Genomic DNA, 16275 nt, shown 5'->3' on the forward strand with positions numbered 1-16275 from the left:
TCAACAAGTGCGTGCAGGGCGTCGGGCCGCCTGCGGGGACTGGGTGGAGACCGGGTGGGGGTCCGCCGCTCCGCCTGTGGGGCTGGGTGGAGAGGCGCGGGCGCAGTCCCGCCACCTGCGGGGTGCCGGAAGGGACCCCCAGCTCACCTTATGTCTGGGTGAAGGAGAGGGCTCAGCCCCCACCACACACGCACCAGGGGTCAGCCTGGCCACACGCAGGGTTTGGGTAGAGGGGAGTGTGTGTCAGCGGGACTACAGTTGGCCCTGGGTGGAGGGGAGAGGGGACCTGGCCCACCACCAAGTCTTGGTGTCCTCGTATAAAAGCCACCATCCTGCTCTGACACTGTCTCCAGCAAAGAGCAGGCAGACCCATGTGTGGGGTGACCTGAAAGGCCCTCTCTGTGCAGGCGCTGAAGTCACAGTTCCAGGTGGCACCTGGAAGAGTTGGGACTAGGACACAGGTGGCCTTGGGCTTTCTTCCTAGAAAAGCCTTTCTGCCTTCCAGAGAGCTGATTCTGATAGGGCATGTGCAGAGCCATTCAGAGCTTGCAGCTGCAAGACAGAGCCACAGCAGCCTGCCGCCCACTTGGTGACCCACCTTCAGGGGTGGCTGTGGAAAAGAGTGACAGTTCTGTTTTCCTTTGTTCCAAGGCTGTGGTTGGACCCCTCTAGCTCATCTTTGGCTGACAGATTGATGTCAGGCACAGTCACTCCTTCCAGGAGGAGCTAGCACTGGTTGGTGGTTGTGTGAGGGTGCTGCAGAGCAGGGATCCCGCTCCCAACCAGAGTAAACGTGACTCATTAGTGGGCGAATGGGTGAACTTCATATTTCTGGAGTCTTTCTGCCATTTATTCTCAGGTTTCTGGGCTTTCTTTTGTCTTGGCAGTTTGGTAACTCTTATTCGACATCCATCTGAATTAATGAATGTTCCTCTTCATCAGCAACAAAACAAATGTACAACATTAGTGAAAAATAAAACCGCTGCAGCAACTACTGCTTTGCAGTTCACCTATCCACTGTTCACAAGTGCCTGCTCCACTGGTGGAAATCCCAGCCTTTCACAGACGCAGGTGGGAAGATGACCAGCCCTCTTGTAATAAACAGGCAGATTTAGGTTTCAAGAACTGTTTTGCCTTTCATAGAACTTAATAACTTTTTAAAATGGAGAACGTTTATGTGGTTTGGGGCTGTGTGAAAATCCTCAGTGAAACAGATTCAAGTGGCATGCCCGTGACTTGAGGGTGCTCTGCTGTGTGCGTTTTGCTTGTGCAGTGAAGGGCAGGTTAAGTCCCATGTTCCTAAGACTCCTGTTGTTTCATTTTTTCAGAGTTCTAGCAACTCATGTTCTATATTGGAAGCTGCCAAGCACCAGGACATTGGACTACCCCGAGCATTTTCCTTCTGTTACCAACAGGAGATTGAGTCCACAAAACAGACTTTAGGTAGCAGAAATAAAGCTTTGCCTGAGCAGGTTTGGATTAAAGTGGGAGGTAAGTGATAAAGCAGTAAGCTCTTCCAGCTGTGGGAGGGAGGGAGCTGATTGCATACCCTGGGGACAATCTGTGGGCCCCCCTATCTTCTCACCTTGAATGTCTGAGTTTCGAACACTGTGATTGACCTTAGTGTGGAGAACTCTGTTGAGGACTTTAACAGTAAAATGACAGACTTATTCATTATCTTCATTACTGAAAGCATTTTACAGATTATTTTTGTTTCATACACTGTGAGCAGGAGTCTGAAATCTTCTGAAACCTTTGAGGTGTGTAATAGGAGGACACTATAGGTGGGCAGGGACTGGCTAGGAGCCAGAGGCCATAAGGGTCAGAAAGACTGGGAAAGGAGTACATTGCAGAAGGCATAGTTGGTATCCATAAATGCTCTCAGCTCCTTCCTCTTTGAAGAGAATTATTTCTCACGTGACTCAGGAGGCTAGTACTGCTCTGCTATGTTTTCATGACTAAGCAGGCAGGATGGGGAAGAGTGCTGCTGCTTTCTCCCTGTCCTTTTCCGTGTTAGGACATTGTATGCAACAGCGCATACTGACATTTGTAAGGGGTAAAGATGAACATTGGAATGGTCCTGTGCTGATGGCTGGGTTAAGGAAGGAGTTACCACCAAAGCTTTGGAATATCCCCCTTAAAATGTTCCACCATCAGGAAATTTGTGTGACAGATCCTTCACTTGGCTTTGTGTAGTGTATGGGACTATAGGTCACCACCCCTGCTAAGTGGATTCCTGCTCCTGGTTTGATGGGACCCCGACATCTTTGTGCAGCACATGCCGAAGCATGTAACATGAAGGCTGTGATGCCATTTACTGTGCCTTTTGTGTGAAGAGTCACTGCAGGGTGACGACGTGTTTAATCTTAACCCACCTAACCCACCTTTCTTCTCCTCTGAGTACTGCAGTTAAAATACCAGTTGTCAGAATAATTATATGTAAAGAAAACCTTTTTTGTAGAAAATATCTCTAGCTTTCTTTTCTATTCTGATTTCAGAAAAAGGGAACAGCGTCTTGATTTTGCTATTCATAGATAGCAACACTTGATTAGGGGAATTTTTGCTGGGCTTGGTGGCACATGCATGTCATCCTGTGATTCACGTGATTGATGCAGGAGGATTACAAGTTTGAGGCCAGCCTCAACAACTTAGTGAGACTGTGCCTCAAAATAAAAAGGGCTGGGGATGTGGCTCAGGAATAGTGTGTCCCTGGGTTCAGTGTCCAGTACTGCAAAAAAAGAAAAGGTTTGACAAGGCTGCTTTGGTCATGTTAACACTTGGAGCAGTATTGTATTCCATGGTAGACTCATGCTTCAGTTTTGCATGCAGTGTAGGCTTGGAGCTCAGTGCCAGTGTATGTGGACACTCTGCTGCCTCAGCTTCTTATGGCTCAGATTGCTGCATATGCAATAGTGTTTATATCTTGGTTTGAAAATGCCAAAAAATATATTCAGCTTAACAGGTACAAGTTAAAAAGAATAAAAAATTAAAATACCACTTTTTCCTTCTTTTGCAAAGAAGAAGCGCTATGTAAACAAGCAATAAATAAGAGGAATCGGAGTAGAATTCGTCAGTTGGACACAAGTGTAGAACGGCGGGCCCTTGGAGAGATTCAGAATGTGGGTGAAGGCTCCACTGCTGCACAGGGTGCCTGGCAGTCCTCGGAGTCCTCGCAGTCTAACCTGGGGGAGCAGGCCCAGAGCGGGCCCCAGGGAGGAAGGTCTCAGCGTCGCGAGAGGCACAACCGGATGGAGCGAGACAGGAGGTATGTGTGCGGTTGGCGGTCAGGTCGACATACACAGTTCTCTAGGACTATCCTGAGGGAGGGCAGGAGCAGGGGTCACATTGATTTTGTTTTGCTCTGATCAGGGTCCCCAGGATCAGCCCAGGTTCAGTGATTCACTGGCATACTCAGGGCTGCGACTCACTCTAAGGAAGGGATTCAGGTACCTGGGAGAAGACTGGGGAGACCAGGTGTGAGCTTCCCAGGTCCCTCCCAGTGCACACTGGGTGCCCGCACTTCCCCAGCGGGTGTGGGCCACACAGTGAGGTTGCCTAGCAGGAGAGGTCATCAGACACAGTGGTTTTGTTGGGGATCCCGCATGCCCTGCCCAGCACATGGAGTCCTCCCAGGGACGCAGGTGCTCAGGGTAAATCATCTCATGAGTAGAGGGTAGGTGCTTCAGGCCACATCTTGTCTGTCCATTAGATCCTGGACACCAGCTGAGGGCCAGCCTCGTCAGCAGGCCCTTCTGAGCAGAGCAGCCAGGCAGGCCCACTCTTGGCACAGTAGGCGGCTTAGTTTTGCATTTTGTTTGGTTCTTTTAAGAATGTTGGGGAAGGAGGAGGTTTAAACTGCTATTTAAATGGTCTTACTGAGGGTTTTGTTTGTGTTCTACATAGAATCAAGGTGGTTAATTTTTCTCTGTTATAGGGGGTTTCTTCAGTGTTTCCCTAATCATAATTAATTACTGTGTACCAGTTTTGTTTTAGGATTAGGAAATAAATAACATTGAATGAGACAGATATCAGCCTTAAAGCTGAGGTCCTGAATGTCAGTCTAGGGCAGTTGGTTGTTGCTTTTTTTTTTTGCAGGAGGCAGGGTGGGGCAGGTGCCAGGGATTGAACTCAGGGGCACTTGATCACTGAGCCACATCCCCAACCCTGTTTTGTATTTTGTAGAGACAGGTTGTCACTGAATTGCTTAGTACCTTGCTTTTGCTGAGGCTGTCTTTGAACTTGCGATCCTCCCCAGCCTCAGCTTCCCAAGCTGCTGGGATTACAGATGTGCGCCACGGTGCTGGCTCAATCCATTGCTTCTTGAAGGGATGTGTTGAAGCTGACTTGATCCCTCCCTTGCACATGTGTGCACACACTGAGGGACCTCCCTGAACTTGCTGTGGGTTGTGAAGGGCCTCTGCACTCTGCCTGCCTGGACATTTGTTTAAGAACATTTTTCTAATGCCTGCGACAGTTTGAAAGTGTGAATTTTCACTGCAGCACTTGGAAGTTTACCGACCTGCTACAAGTTCTTTATCTCTTCTCTGGAGTTTCTCACCTATAAAAGGAATGTTATCTACTGCATAGACTTGATTAGAATTAAATGAGCAGATGGCTGAAGAGTTCTTGGCCCTGTGCCTGGAAGACAGGGAGCGGCTGGTGCATGCCTGCTCTTTCCTCTGGTGCAGTTATTAGTACAATTCTAGTGCACAGGTGTTCCAGTGCCTGGTGATTGCCACATTGCTGAGTGCCCAGTGTCACCTCATTTAGGACTTTGCTAGATGTAAGAAATAAAGGTTAAAAACTATGTAATAGTAAGACTCAAGCTATGATTTAAATTCTCTCTAAAAAGGGTGAGGTTTCAGGAGACTGACAGCGCAGTCTGATTCATTTGTCAGGGCCCCTCAAGGTGTCTGGCACTCCACGTTCCCATCGTGTCTCTTGGCTCATGGACAGCAGGGTGTAATAGTCCTGACCAGAGGAGTGATCTGCCTGGAGAAAGCGCACACAGTTTTGCTTCCAGGGTTAGGAAATTTGATGCCATCCCTGGTCTAGAGACTTGGACCTTAGGAGTTTATCAAACTGCTGCAAGTTCTTTATCTTTTCTCTGGAGTTTCTCGCCTACAAAAGGGATGTTATCTCCTCCAAAGACTTGATCATAATTAACTGAGCAGAAAACTGTGCCGGGACTGGACTCCGCTAGGGTGTCATGGGTGCAGCAGCCTCTATTCGGGAGTGTGGCAGCACAGTAGTGCAGGCTTCCCAGGGGCTTCCTGGGACGCAGGGTGCCTCTGCAGCACTCGGAGGCCAGCTCCGGGAGCTCTGGCTCCTTTTAGCAAGATGACAAACTTCCCGTTGCTTGCTGCTTTGCCAGCTGACTCCTCTGGGTTTTGACTGCAGGCGCAGAATCCGCATTTGCTGTGATGAGCTGAATCTTTTAGTTCCGTTCTGCAACGCGGAGACGGATAAGGCAACGACTCTCCAGTGGACCACAGCATTCCTGAAGTACATTCAGGAAAGACATGGGGACTCTCTTAAAAAGGTCAGTGTTTAAGTAGGCCAGGTAGATTTTTAGGATTTTGTAAGTTTACTTATCAGTGTTCCAATTTGTCCTCTTTTTCCAAGGATAACTCAAACTGCCCTTTGTTTCCTGGAATCTATTGTCACATACCAAGTCCAATATGAACGAAGCTCTGCTCATTAATGATGTAACTTTTCATTTACTAAAGTAATGATCCAGCCTAGATCCATCTGTGGGATGCCGTGCCCGTTGTCCGATAGCAGGGTGAGCACTGCTGCGCACTGTGCACTGCACAGTGGTCTGAGGGGCTCATGGGCGTGATCTCTGCCCTCAGAAAGCCTGGTGAAGGGGAAGAAAGCAGAGTAGCACAAGAGCAGAGCAGAAAGGCAGAAATGGGTGTCCCATAAGTGGCTTGGGCCTCAGTTACTTCCATAGGGCAGAGGGTGACCAGGGGAACCAGGGTTTGCCCTACACTCCTGGCTTCCTGGGGGGCTGCTGGCTGCCAGGGCCCCATCTGTGCAGCTGTAGGCTGTGATGGCTGGTGAGCCTGCTCGGTTCTGCTGGAACCGAATGCCTGGTTGGAGTGAGTTCAGTCAGCCCCTGGGGCTGCAGAGGGAGAAGGGGCACTCAATAGTTGATTTGAGCTGTGCCTTGGGGGACCTCAATGTGGGGTGCTAGCCTCGGAATTCTGTTGGTCAGCACCTGGCTCTGTCCTCCCAGGAGTGACCAGGCAGTGCAGTACATAAACCCTCAGCATCCTGATTTTATCTCTCCCAAGCTGTTGGGCAGTTGCTGCTGTTGACCCAGCAGGAGTCTGCTTGGAGGCGGGGCTAAGATGGGTGCGGCAAACCTGGAACCTTCTCAGAAAGGGCTCCCGCCCATGGCCAAGCTGCACTGAGCTGGGCTACCTCTCTGGGCCTCGCAGCAGGGCCTGTTATTTTCCTTTTCCTGGTCTGTGACCACGTGACATTTACACCATGCAAATTAGCTAATTTTGTGAGTCCCTTACTTTGACAATACATTTAATTGCATTTTAAAGCAATATTATGTCAAATTTATTCTAATTGGATCATTTATGGTTATTGATAATGTTGCTTTTGAACATTATTTGTTAGTGGTAGACTGTTGGTTTGTTTCAATAAAATAAAGCTTTAATATTTTTTAAAATGACTTAGTGTTTGCCTCTGTGTACCTATTTGTAGTCACTTATTGATATAATTCAAATACAATGAATATGTTTATAATTTGGGGAATAAAACATTTTTTAACTGTATAATCAAAGACTAGATTGCGAACTTATGGATATTATATTTTGTATAATATGTTTTCTGGATACTTCTGTAGTGGAGTCCTACTGAATGTGTGGGTTGCTTCTGGGTCACATATCAGGTCACCAGAACAGGTGGGAGGCGGTCAGTCTGGGTTGCTGGCCAGCCTAGCTCAGGCACTGGCTCACTTCCACGGTAGCTGCTCCTCTTACCTGCATGCATACTTTTGTTCTTACAGTTGCAGTAACGAGAGTTCTAAGTGGGTTTTCTAAGTTATCTTAGTACACACTTCACTCAACGAGTCTTTCCCACTATAACCAGGTACCTGCTCCAGATTCTGGGGTGCCTTGCATAAAACAGCACCCACCTACTGGCAAGGAGGGGGACTTCAACACCTGTACCTGTGGACAGTGTTGGGTCCTGCCATGGGTGGGAGCCCTGCTGTGGCCCACCCCTACTGTGGGCCAGTGTAATAGCAGAGGGCTTCTTTAGATTGGGTGGTCACCGACGGCATCTGTATGCATGCAGATGCCAAGGAGGAGCGGGAAGCCCTGAGCCAGGGAGCTGTGGATCTCTGGGTCTTTGGGCAGGGTCACACACTGTGGTTAAGAGTGTTGCCTGCAGCCACATTGGGGTCCTGAGCATGTGGCAGACAGGCCAGGGCCTGGTGGGCCTGGGTATTCTGAGGTCTCAGGAGCCCCTGGAAGGCTTTAGGTCTGGGAGGGACATGACATTTTACAATCATCACTTGGTGCTCCAGAAGGGGTGGGGTGGGGTGGGTGGGAAGGAGCACAGACTGCTAGGAGGCCACCGAGGTGCTCTGGGGAGAGGTGGGCTCAGCCTGGGCTCGTGCTACCCTGGGAAGCCTGTCAGGAATGCCTGGCCTGGCTTCATCCAGTGGTGGGGGGAGATGGTGTGGGTGGGCTCAGCGTCTGGCCTGGACCTGCTGAGTGTTCAGTGCCTGGAAGGCTCCAGGTAGAGTGTCCAGGAGATGTTGCTAAGTGAGTCTGGGGCACAGATGGGGATTCCCTTTGTGTTAGCTTGATGAGCTCATGTAGCATGACGAATGCCTGTGTGCCCACCTCCTCATCGCAGCCGTTAACACAAACGTATTTACTCCACACACACCATTCAGAGATAATTACAAACATGAACCTTCATCTTGAAATATTTCTACACACAACTCAAAGGTAGCCACCCCCACCCCCACCACCCCCATCACCCCCATGACCTGAGCCATTATCGGCCCACAGAGCTGATGGCAACGCTCATTTGCTTGGATATGCAGTCCCTATTCACATTTTCCCAAAATAGTTTTGTTTTTTGGTACCTGGGATTGAACCCAGTGGTGCTCTGCCACTGAGCAACATCCCCAGCCCTTTTTATTTTGAGACGGGGTCTCACTAAGTTACTGAGGCTGGTGATGAAGTTGTGATCCTCCTTCCTCAGCCTCCCACTGCAGGCTTTGTGCCATTACACCCAGCTCCAAACTATTCTCTTTTTTTGTTGTTCAAAATATTTACTTTTTAGTTTTTAGGTGGACATAATATCTTTATTTTTATGTGTACTGAGGATTGAACCCAGGTCCTCAGGCATGCTAGGCAAGCACTCTACCACCGAACCACAACCATAGCCCTCCAAACTATTCTTAAAACCACCTTTGTAGCTGTGTTTTTCCCCCCAGTCCAGCATCCAGCCATGGATTATATGTTGCATTTGATTGTGTTTTTTAGTCTGTAAGCTACAGCAGTTCCACTGCACCCACGGTTGTCTATCACGGCATTGAGGTTTTGAAGACATCAGGCCAGTTATCTGTAGTGCCCCACCTTCTGGATTTGTACCACTTATGGTAATCTTTAGTTATGGTGTAATTTCAAATGTACAGGAAAATCCCAAGAACAGTACAAAGAGCCCCACATGTACCTGCCCAGGTCTCCCTGAGCCCCCACTCGCCCTGCGCCCCATGTTCTCTCTCCAGCCTCTGTGGCTTTCTGAATGGTTGGATGGTGAGTCAAGACACCACGCCTCCCACACCCCACACTTCACTGTGTGCCTTTCCAGAAGAGGGGTGTCACCTTATGTAGCCAGAACACTGTGGTCACAGTCGGAAGGTTTAACACCAGCGAGCATTGGTGCCCTGTTCCACCAGAATCCTCATGGCTTTTCCCCAGTCAGAGTCCTCGGCTGGTGACAGTGGTGGTGAAAGGCGGTTCTAGATTCCTGGCAGAGGCCATCGCCCCCTCTCCCCTCAGCCCTCTTTCTTCCTGTTTCCACGGCAGCTCTGCTTCCTCTCCACCTCCCTTTGTCACCGAGGCCGCACCTTACCTGCTTTCTCCCTCTGGCCACCTGGGGCTGCCACTTCCCTTCCTCCCACTTCCCCTGTGGATGGCTTCTGCTTCTCCCATTGTCCCCTGTCAGCACTTGCCTGTTTCTTTGCCTTCCTTTGTTGCCACCTCAAAGGTACAGTCTGTACCCTCTTCCTGTCCCCAGACCTACTCCCAGCAGCCTGACGGCTGTTCCCTATGCTGTTCAGCCAGAGATGGGCCCGTGGCTGGCCTTACAGACACCCCTTTGCTTTCAGCACCCACTTCTAAGACATTGGTTTAGAAGTAGGTGTTGGCTTCCTCTCTGGGCCTGCCTTCTCTTCTCCCTGACTTCTCATTGATGGGGTGTCCTTGGCTTGCCTGGGGCCCAGGACTAGAGCAGCCAAGGGAGCAGAGAGTCTCCCTTTCAGTGTGCAGCACCCATTGGTCTCTGTGGTCAGTGGGCTGCCTCCCCTACTAATGGCCCATGTCTCCGCAAGCCCAGAGCCCTGCTGCAGATTCTCCAGTCAGGACCCTGGCCTTCCACTCCCAGGCCACGGGATGAGTTGCTGTCTTGGTGGGCACAGAACAAGGAGACCCTCCTTGCAGAGACCTGTGCCTGGTCCTGCTGAACACCATCTCACCTTGCAGAGCCTCCTGAGGGTCTGTGTGCTGCTAACAGTGTCCACCTGACAGCACTGCTTGTCGAGCCCCTGGTCAGCTGAAACTCCTCTCACTTTGCACCCTCCTAGGTGCCATCCTCATGGACAGACCTTTAATTATGTGAACGATGGAGTATGTGTATCATTTAAGTACATCCTTTATGATCTTGCCCACATAAAGTCCCTTCTGCAAGAGACCCAAACCAGATAAGTAATACTCAACCAGCGTGTGCCACCCCCAGGTCATGGGGTTGCTGTGAACTACCCCTGTGCTGGATGCCAGGGGAAGGCGGCACCCACACAGCTGCTGCTGCTTTCAAGGAAGTCCAGGGGCCCATCTGGAGCCCATGGAGCAAATCCAGAGCCACAACTCCCCCAAGTGGAGGAGCAGGCCAGCAGCACACATCTGTGCTCAGGAAGGCAGATAGATGAAGTGGCCGACAGCTCTTGCCTTAGCTGATGCTGCTGTCAGGGCCATTCCTGTGGCTGTTGGCTGTGGGCCACACTCAAGTTTAATGATTTGGATACTGCGTGACTTAACTACTGCAAGTTTTGAAATGTCTTTGTAGGAGCACGGTTGGCACATGCAGCAACATGGAAGCCAGAAGTTGGGGTCACACTTGCCTGGCTCTTCTGGGAGCTAGCTACTTGAATGTCTATATCATGCGGATTTGAATATGCTCTTTGAACATGCTACAAGGAGAGTCCTCAGCTGCCACACACACACCCCCAGCTTCTGCATGGCAGAATGAATCAAAGCTGTGTTGTGACCCGTTGTAAAAATAAAGCATCTTGGGAAAAGTGCCACTGTGCTCTGCGTCCTCCTGAGTGAGCCTGCTGTGCCTTTGCCTTCCGAGCCCCTCCGTCTGCGCCTGTTCTGCATGCTTGCTGTGGCTGGGCTCTGGGCCTTCCTACATGCAGAGCCAGTTCTGGTCTTGTTCCTTTACTCTATTGACCTTTTGTGTGGCATTAGGAGTGATGTTTTTTTCCTGTGATAATTTGCTTTTTATTATTTAAAAGCCTTATGTCTGATTTTCCCTTTTTTTTTTTTTTTTGGTGTCTCAAGTTGAAAGTTTGCTTCATTTGTTTTCAATCTTGCTTTCTAATTAATGCATTTAAAGCAAATTTCTGTTTCAGTGCTCTTTCAAAAATATCCTATAGGTTGGAGTAATTTGTATATAATTATAGATATATAAAATTACTTGAGACTATACACATACAGTCTCTTGAGTAATTTTTGTTTACCTCTTCAGTGTATGAATTCTCTGGAAGTAGATTTCTAATTTTCCACATATGTGGGATCTTTTTTTTCCTCCCAGGTACCAGGGATTGATCCCAGGGCCTCCTACATGGTAGGGAGACGCTCTCCCACTGAGCTACATCCCAAGCCTTTTCATTTGAGACAGGGTCTCCCTATGTCACCTGGGCTGGCCTGGAGCTTGGGATTCTCCTGCCTGCTCTTCGTGAGTCGCTGGGATTGCAGACGTGCCACTGTGCCCAGCTGTTTCTGTCTTAGTTGTTTCTCACGTTTATTTATCATATTCTGCTCAGTAAAGTGGCTCTGTATAAAAGAGTAATTTTAAAAGTCTGTTGAGACTTCCAGTGTGCCCTCTTAATGTAATCGATTTAAGACAGTCGCATTAATGATCAGACAGTGTGCATTCTCTCTGTGGAGTTCTACATGTTTATCAGACTGGCCTTTGCATGTTGCCCAGGCTGACCTTGAACTCCTGAGCTCAAGCAGTCTTCCTGCCTCAGCCTCCTGAGTAGCTGAGAGTGCAGGGCTGCCACTGTGCCAGCTCAGGCTGAGATGAGCGAGAGTCACACCTCTTCTGTCAGACCTGTTTCCAGACCAGTGTGGACATTTCCCCTGATTGGATGTGTCAAAGCCCCTGAGTCCTGGGCATTTGCTGAATGTTTACTCAACCGTTATCAGGTACATACAAGTGCCTGCTGTCCTGCTTCCTCTGAGTGGGTTCTTTGTTCACTTTGAGGTATCCTTCTTTGTTTCTTTTAACCCTTCACCTTTAACTCTGGACACAGATTTCACACTTTTCTTTCTCTTAGTAACTTCCTGGTATATTTTCCAAGATATACTTAGAACCATCTTTTTTTTTCCCCTCTAAGGAATAGTTTTTATCATCAGAATTATAGTTGCAAATCTAATATGAATGTTTACTTTGGTCAGACATCATCTCAAAATATTTTGATAAATTATATAAATCCTTTAAAACTCAGCTGAATAGATGCTGATTGTGCCGGTAATCCACAGCTTACAAACTGGAGCATGCTGCTCGTTTTACTCCTTCACACTTGTCTCCGGCCTGCTGGTCCAGGGGCCTTCCAGAGCCCAGCTGAAGTACAGCATAACCACCCTGCCCACTCCAGGATGCAGGCCTCATCACTGGGAGAAAATGGCTAAGAAAATCTCTCAAAGTACTTTCTTATGTGAGAAATCAGTATTTCCTTCTTTTTGACTCTCATGTAATTATTTTAAAAGATAAATTCTACCTGGCCAAATATAGACAAACAGTTTATATTTTGCTTTAGATGCAGGCTTACAGAAAATGTGGTTGATTGGAGGCATCCCAATGCCTGGTTTCAAGACACGCTGCAGAGCCACAATAAGCAAAGCCACATAGTACTGGCATAAAAACAAACTCATGGACCAGTGGAGCATAACAGAACCCAGAAGAGAACCCACCCATGTGCAGCCAGCTGAATCTTAACAGTGCCAAAGTTATGCATTGGAGCAAGGACATCTTCCTCAACAAACAGTGCTGGGGACACTGGCCACCACATGGAGGAGATCAGACTTGGCCCCCATCTCTCATCCTGTACAAAAAGCCACTCAAAATGGATCAAAGACGAAGATTCAAAACTCTGCAATTATTAGAAAACAGGAAATACTTTAAGTCAGCTGCATAGGCAATGACATTCTGAATAGGACCCCAAAAGTACAGGAAACAAAGCAAAAATTGACACAGATGGGATGACAGCAAACTAAAAAGCTTCTGACAGCCAAGGAAACAGTCAACAGGTAAAGAGGCAGCCTACAGGATGGAATATGTCCAGCTCTTCATCCGACAGGGTTAATAGCAGAATATGCAAGGAACTCAAGAAACTTAACAGAAAGTGATTGAACTGAAAAATGGGCAAATTTCTTCTTTTCAAAAGAAGAAATACAAATGGCCAAGAAATATATGAAAAAATGCTCCATGTCACGAGCTATCAGGGAAATGCAAATCAAAACTGTAATAAGATACTATCCCACCTTAGTTAGAATGGCTATTATTAAAAAATAACAAATACTGTCAAGATGTGCAGAAAAAAGAAATTTTTATATGCTGTTGGTGGAAATGTGAATTAGTTACAACCACTATGGATAATAGCATGGAGGTTCCTAAAAAATCTAATAAGCTGGGCATGGTGGCACATGCATGTGATCAGTGAGTTGAGAAGGCTGAGGCAGGGGGATCCTAAGTTCAAGACCAGCTTCAGCAACTTAGTGAGACCATCTCAAAAAAAAAAAAAAAAGGCTGGGTATGCAATTCAGTGGTAGAATGTCCCTGGATTTAATCCGAAGTCTACAACCCCTCAGAAAACAACTTGAAAATAGATCTACCATGTGATCCCGCTGTCCGACTTCTGGGTATATATTCAAAAGAAATGAAATTAGCATATCGAGGAGATACCTTCACACCCATGTTTATTGTGGCACTGTTCACCATAGCTGAGTTGGAATCAGCCTGGGTGCCCATCAACATGCATGGATAAAGAGAATGTGGTCTATATACACTGTGAAGTATTATTTAGTCATAAAAAAGAATGAACACCTGTCATTTATAGCAAAATGGATGGAAGTGGAGGTTGTTAAGTAAATACCCAGATTCCGAAAGGCAAGTACTGCGGGTTCTCTATATAGAAACTAAACAATTTTGACCTGAAAGTGGAATTACCAGAGATTGGGAAGTGGGTGGGGGGCAGAGGGAGGCTGGACTTGATCAGTGCACACTGAATGCATGTCCTCAAATATCACACTGAACCCCATTAATATGTACAACTAGTGCATGTTCATAAAAATAAACTTTTAGGGCTGGGGATATAGCTCAGTTGGTAGAGTGCTTGCCTCACATGCACAAGCCCTGGTTTCAATCCCCAGCACCACAAAAATTAAAAATAAACTTGTGGTTCATCTTAAATTGCATTGTAAAGCCTCTTGAAGTTTTGGGAGAAAATTAGAGTATTTATATGCAAATATGGCTTCTGAGTGTAGGTGATAGTTGCAAATGACAGATTGCTTTGGTCAAATTCACTTGGAGTATGATTAGGTGGAGTGTTAGAACTACTGCAGATGATCCTGAAGCTAAACTGGTGGCAGTGGGGCACCTATGCTGCTTCTCCTCCTGGCCTTGAGTTAAATATAAACTACTATAATTAAGCAAAAAGAGACACAATTTTAAAAAGGCTTGAGTACACGTTTCTCCATAGATGCTCATGTGGATGCCAGTAATTCTGCTCCATCATTAGACAACTGCACATCAGAATCAAAGAGGAGCTTCATCTGGTTGGCTATTATCAATAAGCAGAAAGTAACAAGTGGCGGCAAAAACATGGAAAAATTGGAACCCTGTGCCTTGTTGGGGGCAATGCAAAACAGTGCAGCCACTGTGGAAAAAGAGTATGGTGGCCTCTCAAAAAGTTGAACAGAATACCATATGCTCCCCAAATTGCCAAGTAGAAACTGGAAAGAATTGGAAATGGAACCCAAACTGACAGCTGTCTGTGAACTTCCACAGTGGACTTCTCCCAGAGGCCTCAAGTGGAGCAGTCTGAGTGCCATCAGCAGGTGATGGTGAATGAAGTGTTCTGTGTACACCCAAGCTTGGCCAGCCATTAGGAGTGAAGTCTGACACCTGCTACAACACAGTGCCCTCTTACCAAAGAGTGCAGCTCTCTGGGGACAGGAGCCATGAAGAGGTGGGAAGTAGACTGTGGGTGCCAGGGGGTGGAGGTTAGTGTTTAATTAGGACAGATTCTGTCTGGAATGATGGAAAAAGCCAGTGGTGATCCCTGCAAAATGAGGTGAATGTTCTTGACGCCACAGAACACTTCACATGGTCACAATGGAAACTCTGTATATTTTACCACAATAAAAAACATGACCATCTTGGGGCTGGGTTGTGGCTCAATGACAGAGCACTCGCCTAGCACGTGCGAGGCCCTGGGTTCGATCCTCAGCACCACATAAAATAAATAAAATAAAGGGATTGTGTCCAACTACAATTAAAAAAAAAAAAAAGTCCATTCTAATTGAAGCCAAGTTATACTCTATGTATGTATGATATTTCAAAATACACTCTACTGTCATGTATATCTAAAAAGAACAAATAAAATCAACCTATACTTGAACAGAGTGCTATGCTTTAAAAAAATAAAATGCAAGTTTCCAAGTATGGGGTTGCAGACATAGCTCAGTTGGTAGAGTGCCTTCCTAGCATTTGCAAGGCCCTGAGTTCAATCCCCAGCACCACCAAAAAAAAAAATCCAAATATGGGGGCTGGAATGGTGGCTCAGTGGTGGAGCACTCGCCTAGCATGCACAAGGCACTGGGTTCGATCCTCAGCACCACATAAATGTAAAATAAAGATATTGTGTCCACCTAAAAAATAAATATTAAAAAAAATCCAAATATGCACAAAAATGGAGAGAATAGAATAATAAACTCCCAGTCCCTGGAACTCTGTTCCCAGCATGACTTTGTTCACCCATTCTCCCGTCCTCTCGGTCATTTTAAAGCAGTTCCCAACATCTGTCTCACAGACTCTCCAAGAAGCAAAGGGCTGTTTAAAATGTAACCCCCTGTCACAATCACTGTGGAATACAGCCATTCCTTGACACTGTTTCTGCCCAGGTCCTCCTGTCAGCTCACAGATGTCTTTACAGCTGGTTTATTTGAACTGGGATCCAAATATTCATTTGCTTGACAGTACTTAAATATATTTTAATCTAAAATAGTTTCCAAGCCCTTTCTCTTTTTCTTGCCATTTATTTACTGAAGAGGTGATAATTTGTCCTGTTCTCTGTAAATTTCTGCACATTCTGTATTTTGCATATTCATGGTGGTGACTAACATGCTTTGTTGCCTGTATTTCTTGTAAACTGTGGCAAGGATGGGCTCGGTGGAGTCCAGGCGGGAGGCCTGTGGCACTGTTCCAGGGCTCTGTTTTGTGAGGCTAAGAGTGCCCTTGTGCCCAGGTGGGCCATTAGAATTGGGGCCTTTTGAAGAGTGGAGAGCAGCAGGGTGTCAGGAGCAGGGACCACTGCTGCCCTTGCAGGGAACAGCTCCTCATCATACCTCATACAGAGCCATCTCAGTGACCACACCTAACACCTGCCTGGCCACAGGACGCTCACCAGTGTGTGGGAGGGCAGGGCCTGCCTTTGTTGAACAGTGTAGATGCCACTGCCCATACACTTCAAGATGGTTAAAGTAGTACGTTGTATGTTAATGTGACTTT

The 16275-nt window shown here is 47.3% G+C and overlaps 1 protein-coding gene across 1 annotated transcript; it reads left to right on the plus strand.

Moving 5' to 3' along the window:
- The first annotated feature begins 860 nt into the window (after nt 1–860).
- Nucleotides 861–10557, plus strand: Tcfl5 (transcription factor like 5). Its single transcript, XM_015478514.2, has 5 exons — nt 861–1071; nt 1329–1491; nt 3019–3265; nt 5401–5542; nt 10324–10557. Exons 1-5 carry the CDS (start codon nt 922–924, stop codon nt 10396–10398), a joined length of 777 nt encoding a protein of 258 aa, XP_015334000.1. The 5' UTR covers nt 861–921; the 3' UTR covers nt 10399–10557.
- Nucleotides 10558–16275: the final 5718 nt, after the last annotated feature.

This window comes from Marmota marmota, unplaced genomic scaffold (assembly GCF_001458135.2).
Source record: "Marmota marmota marmota unplaced genomic scaffold, marMar, whole genome shotgun sequence".
NCBI classification, from domain to species: domain Eukaryota; kingdom Metazoa; phylum Chordata; class Mammalia; order Rodentia; family Sciuridae; genus Marmota; species Marmota marmota.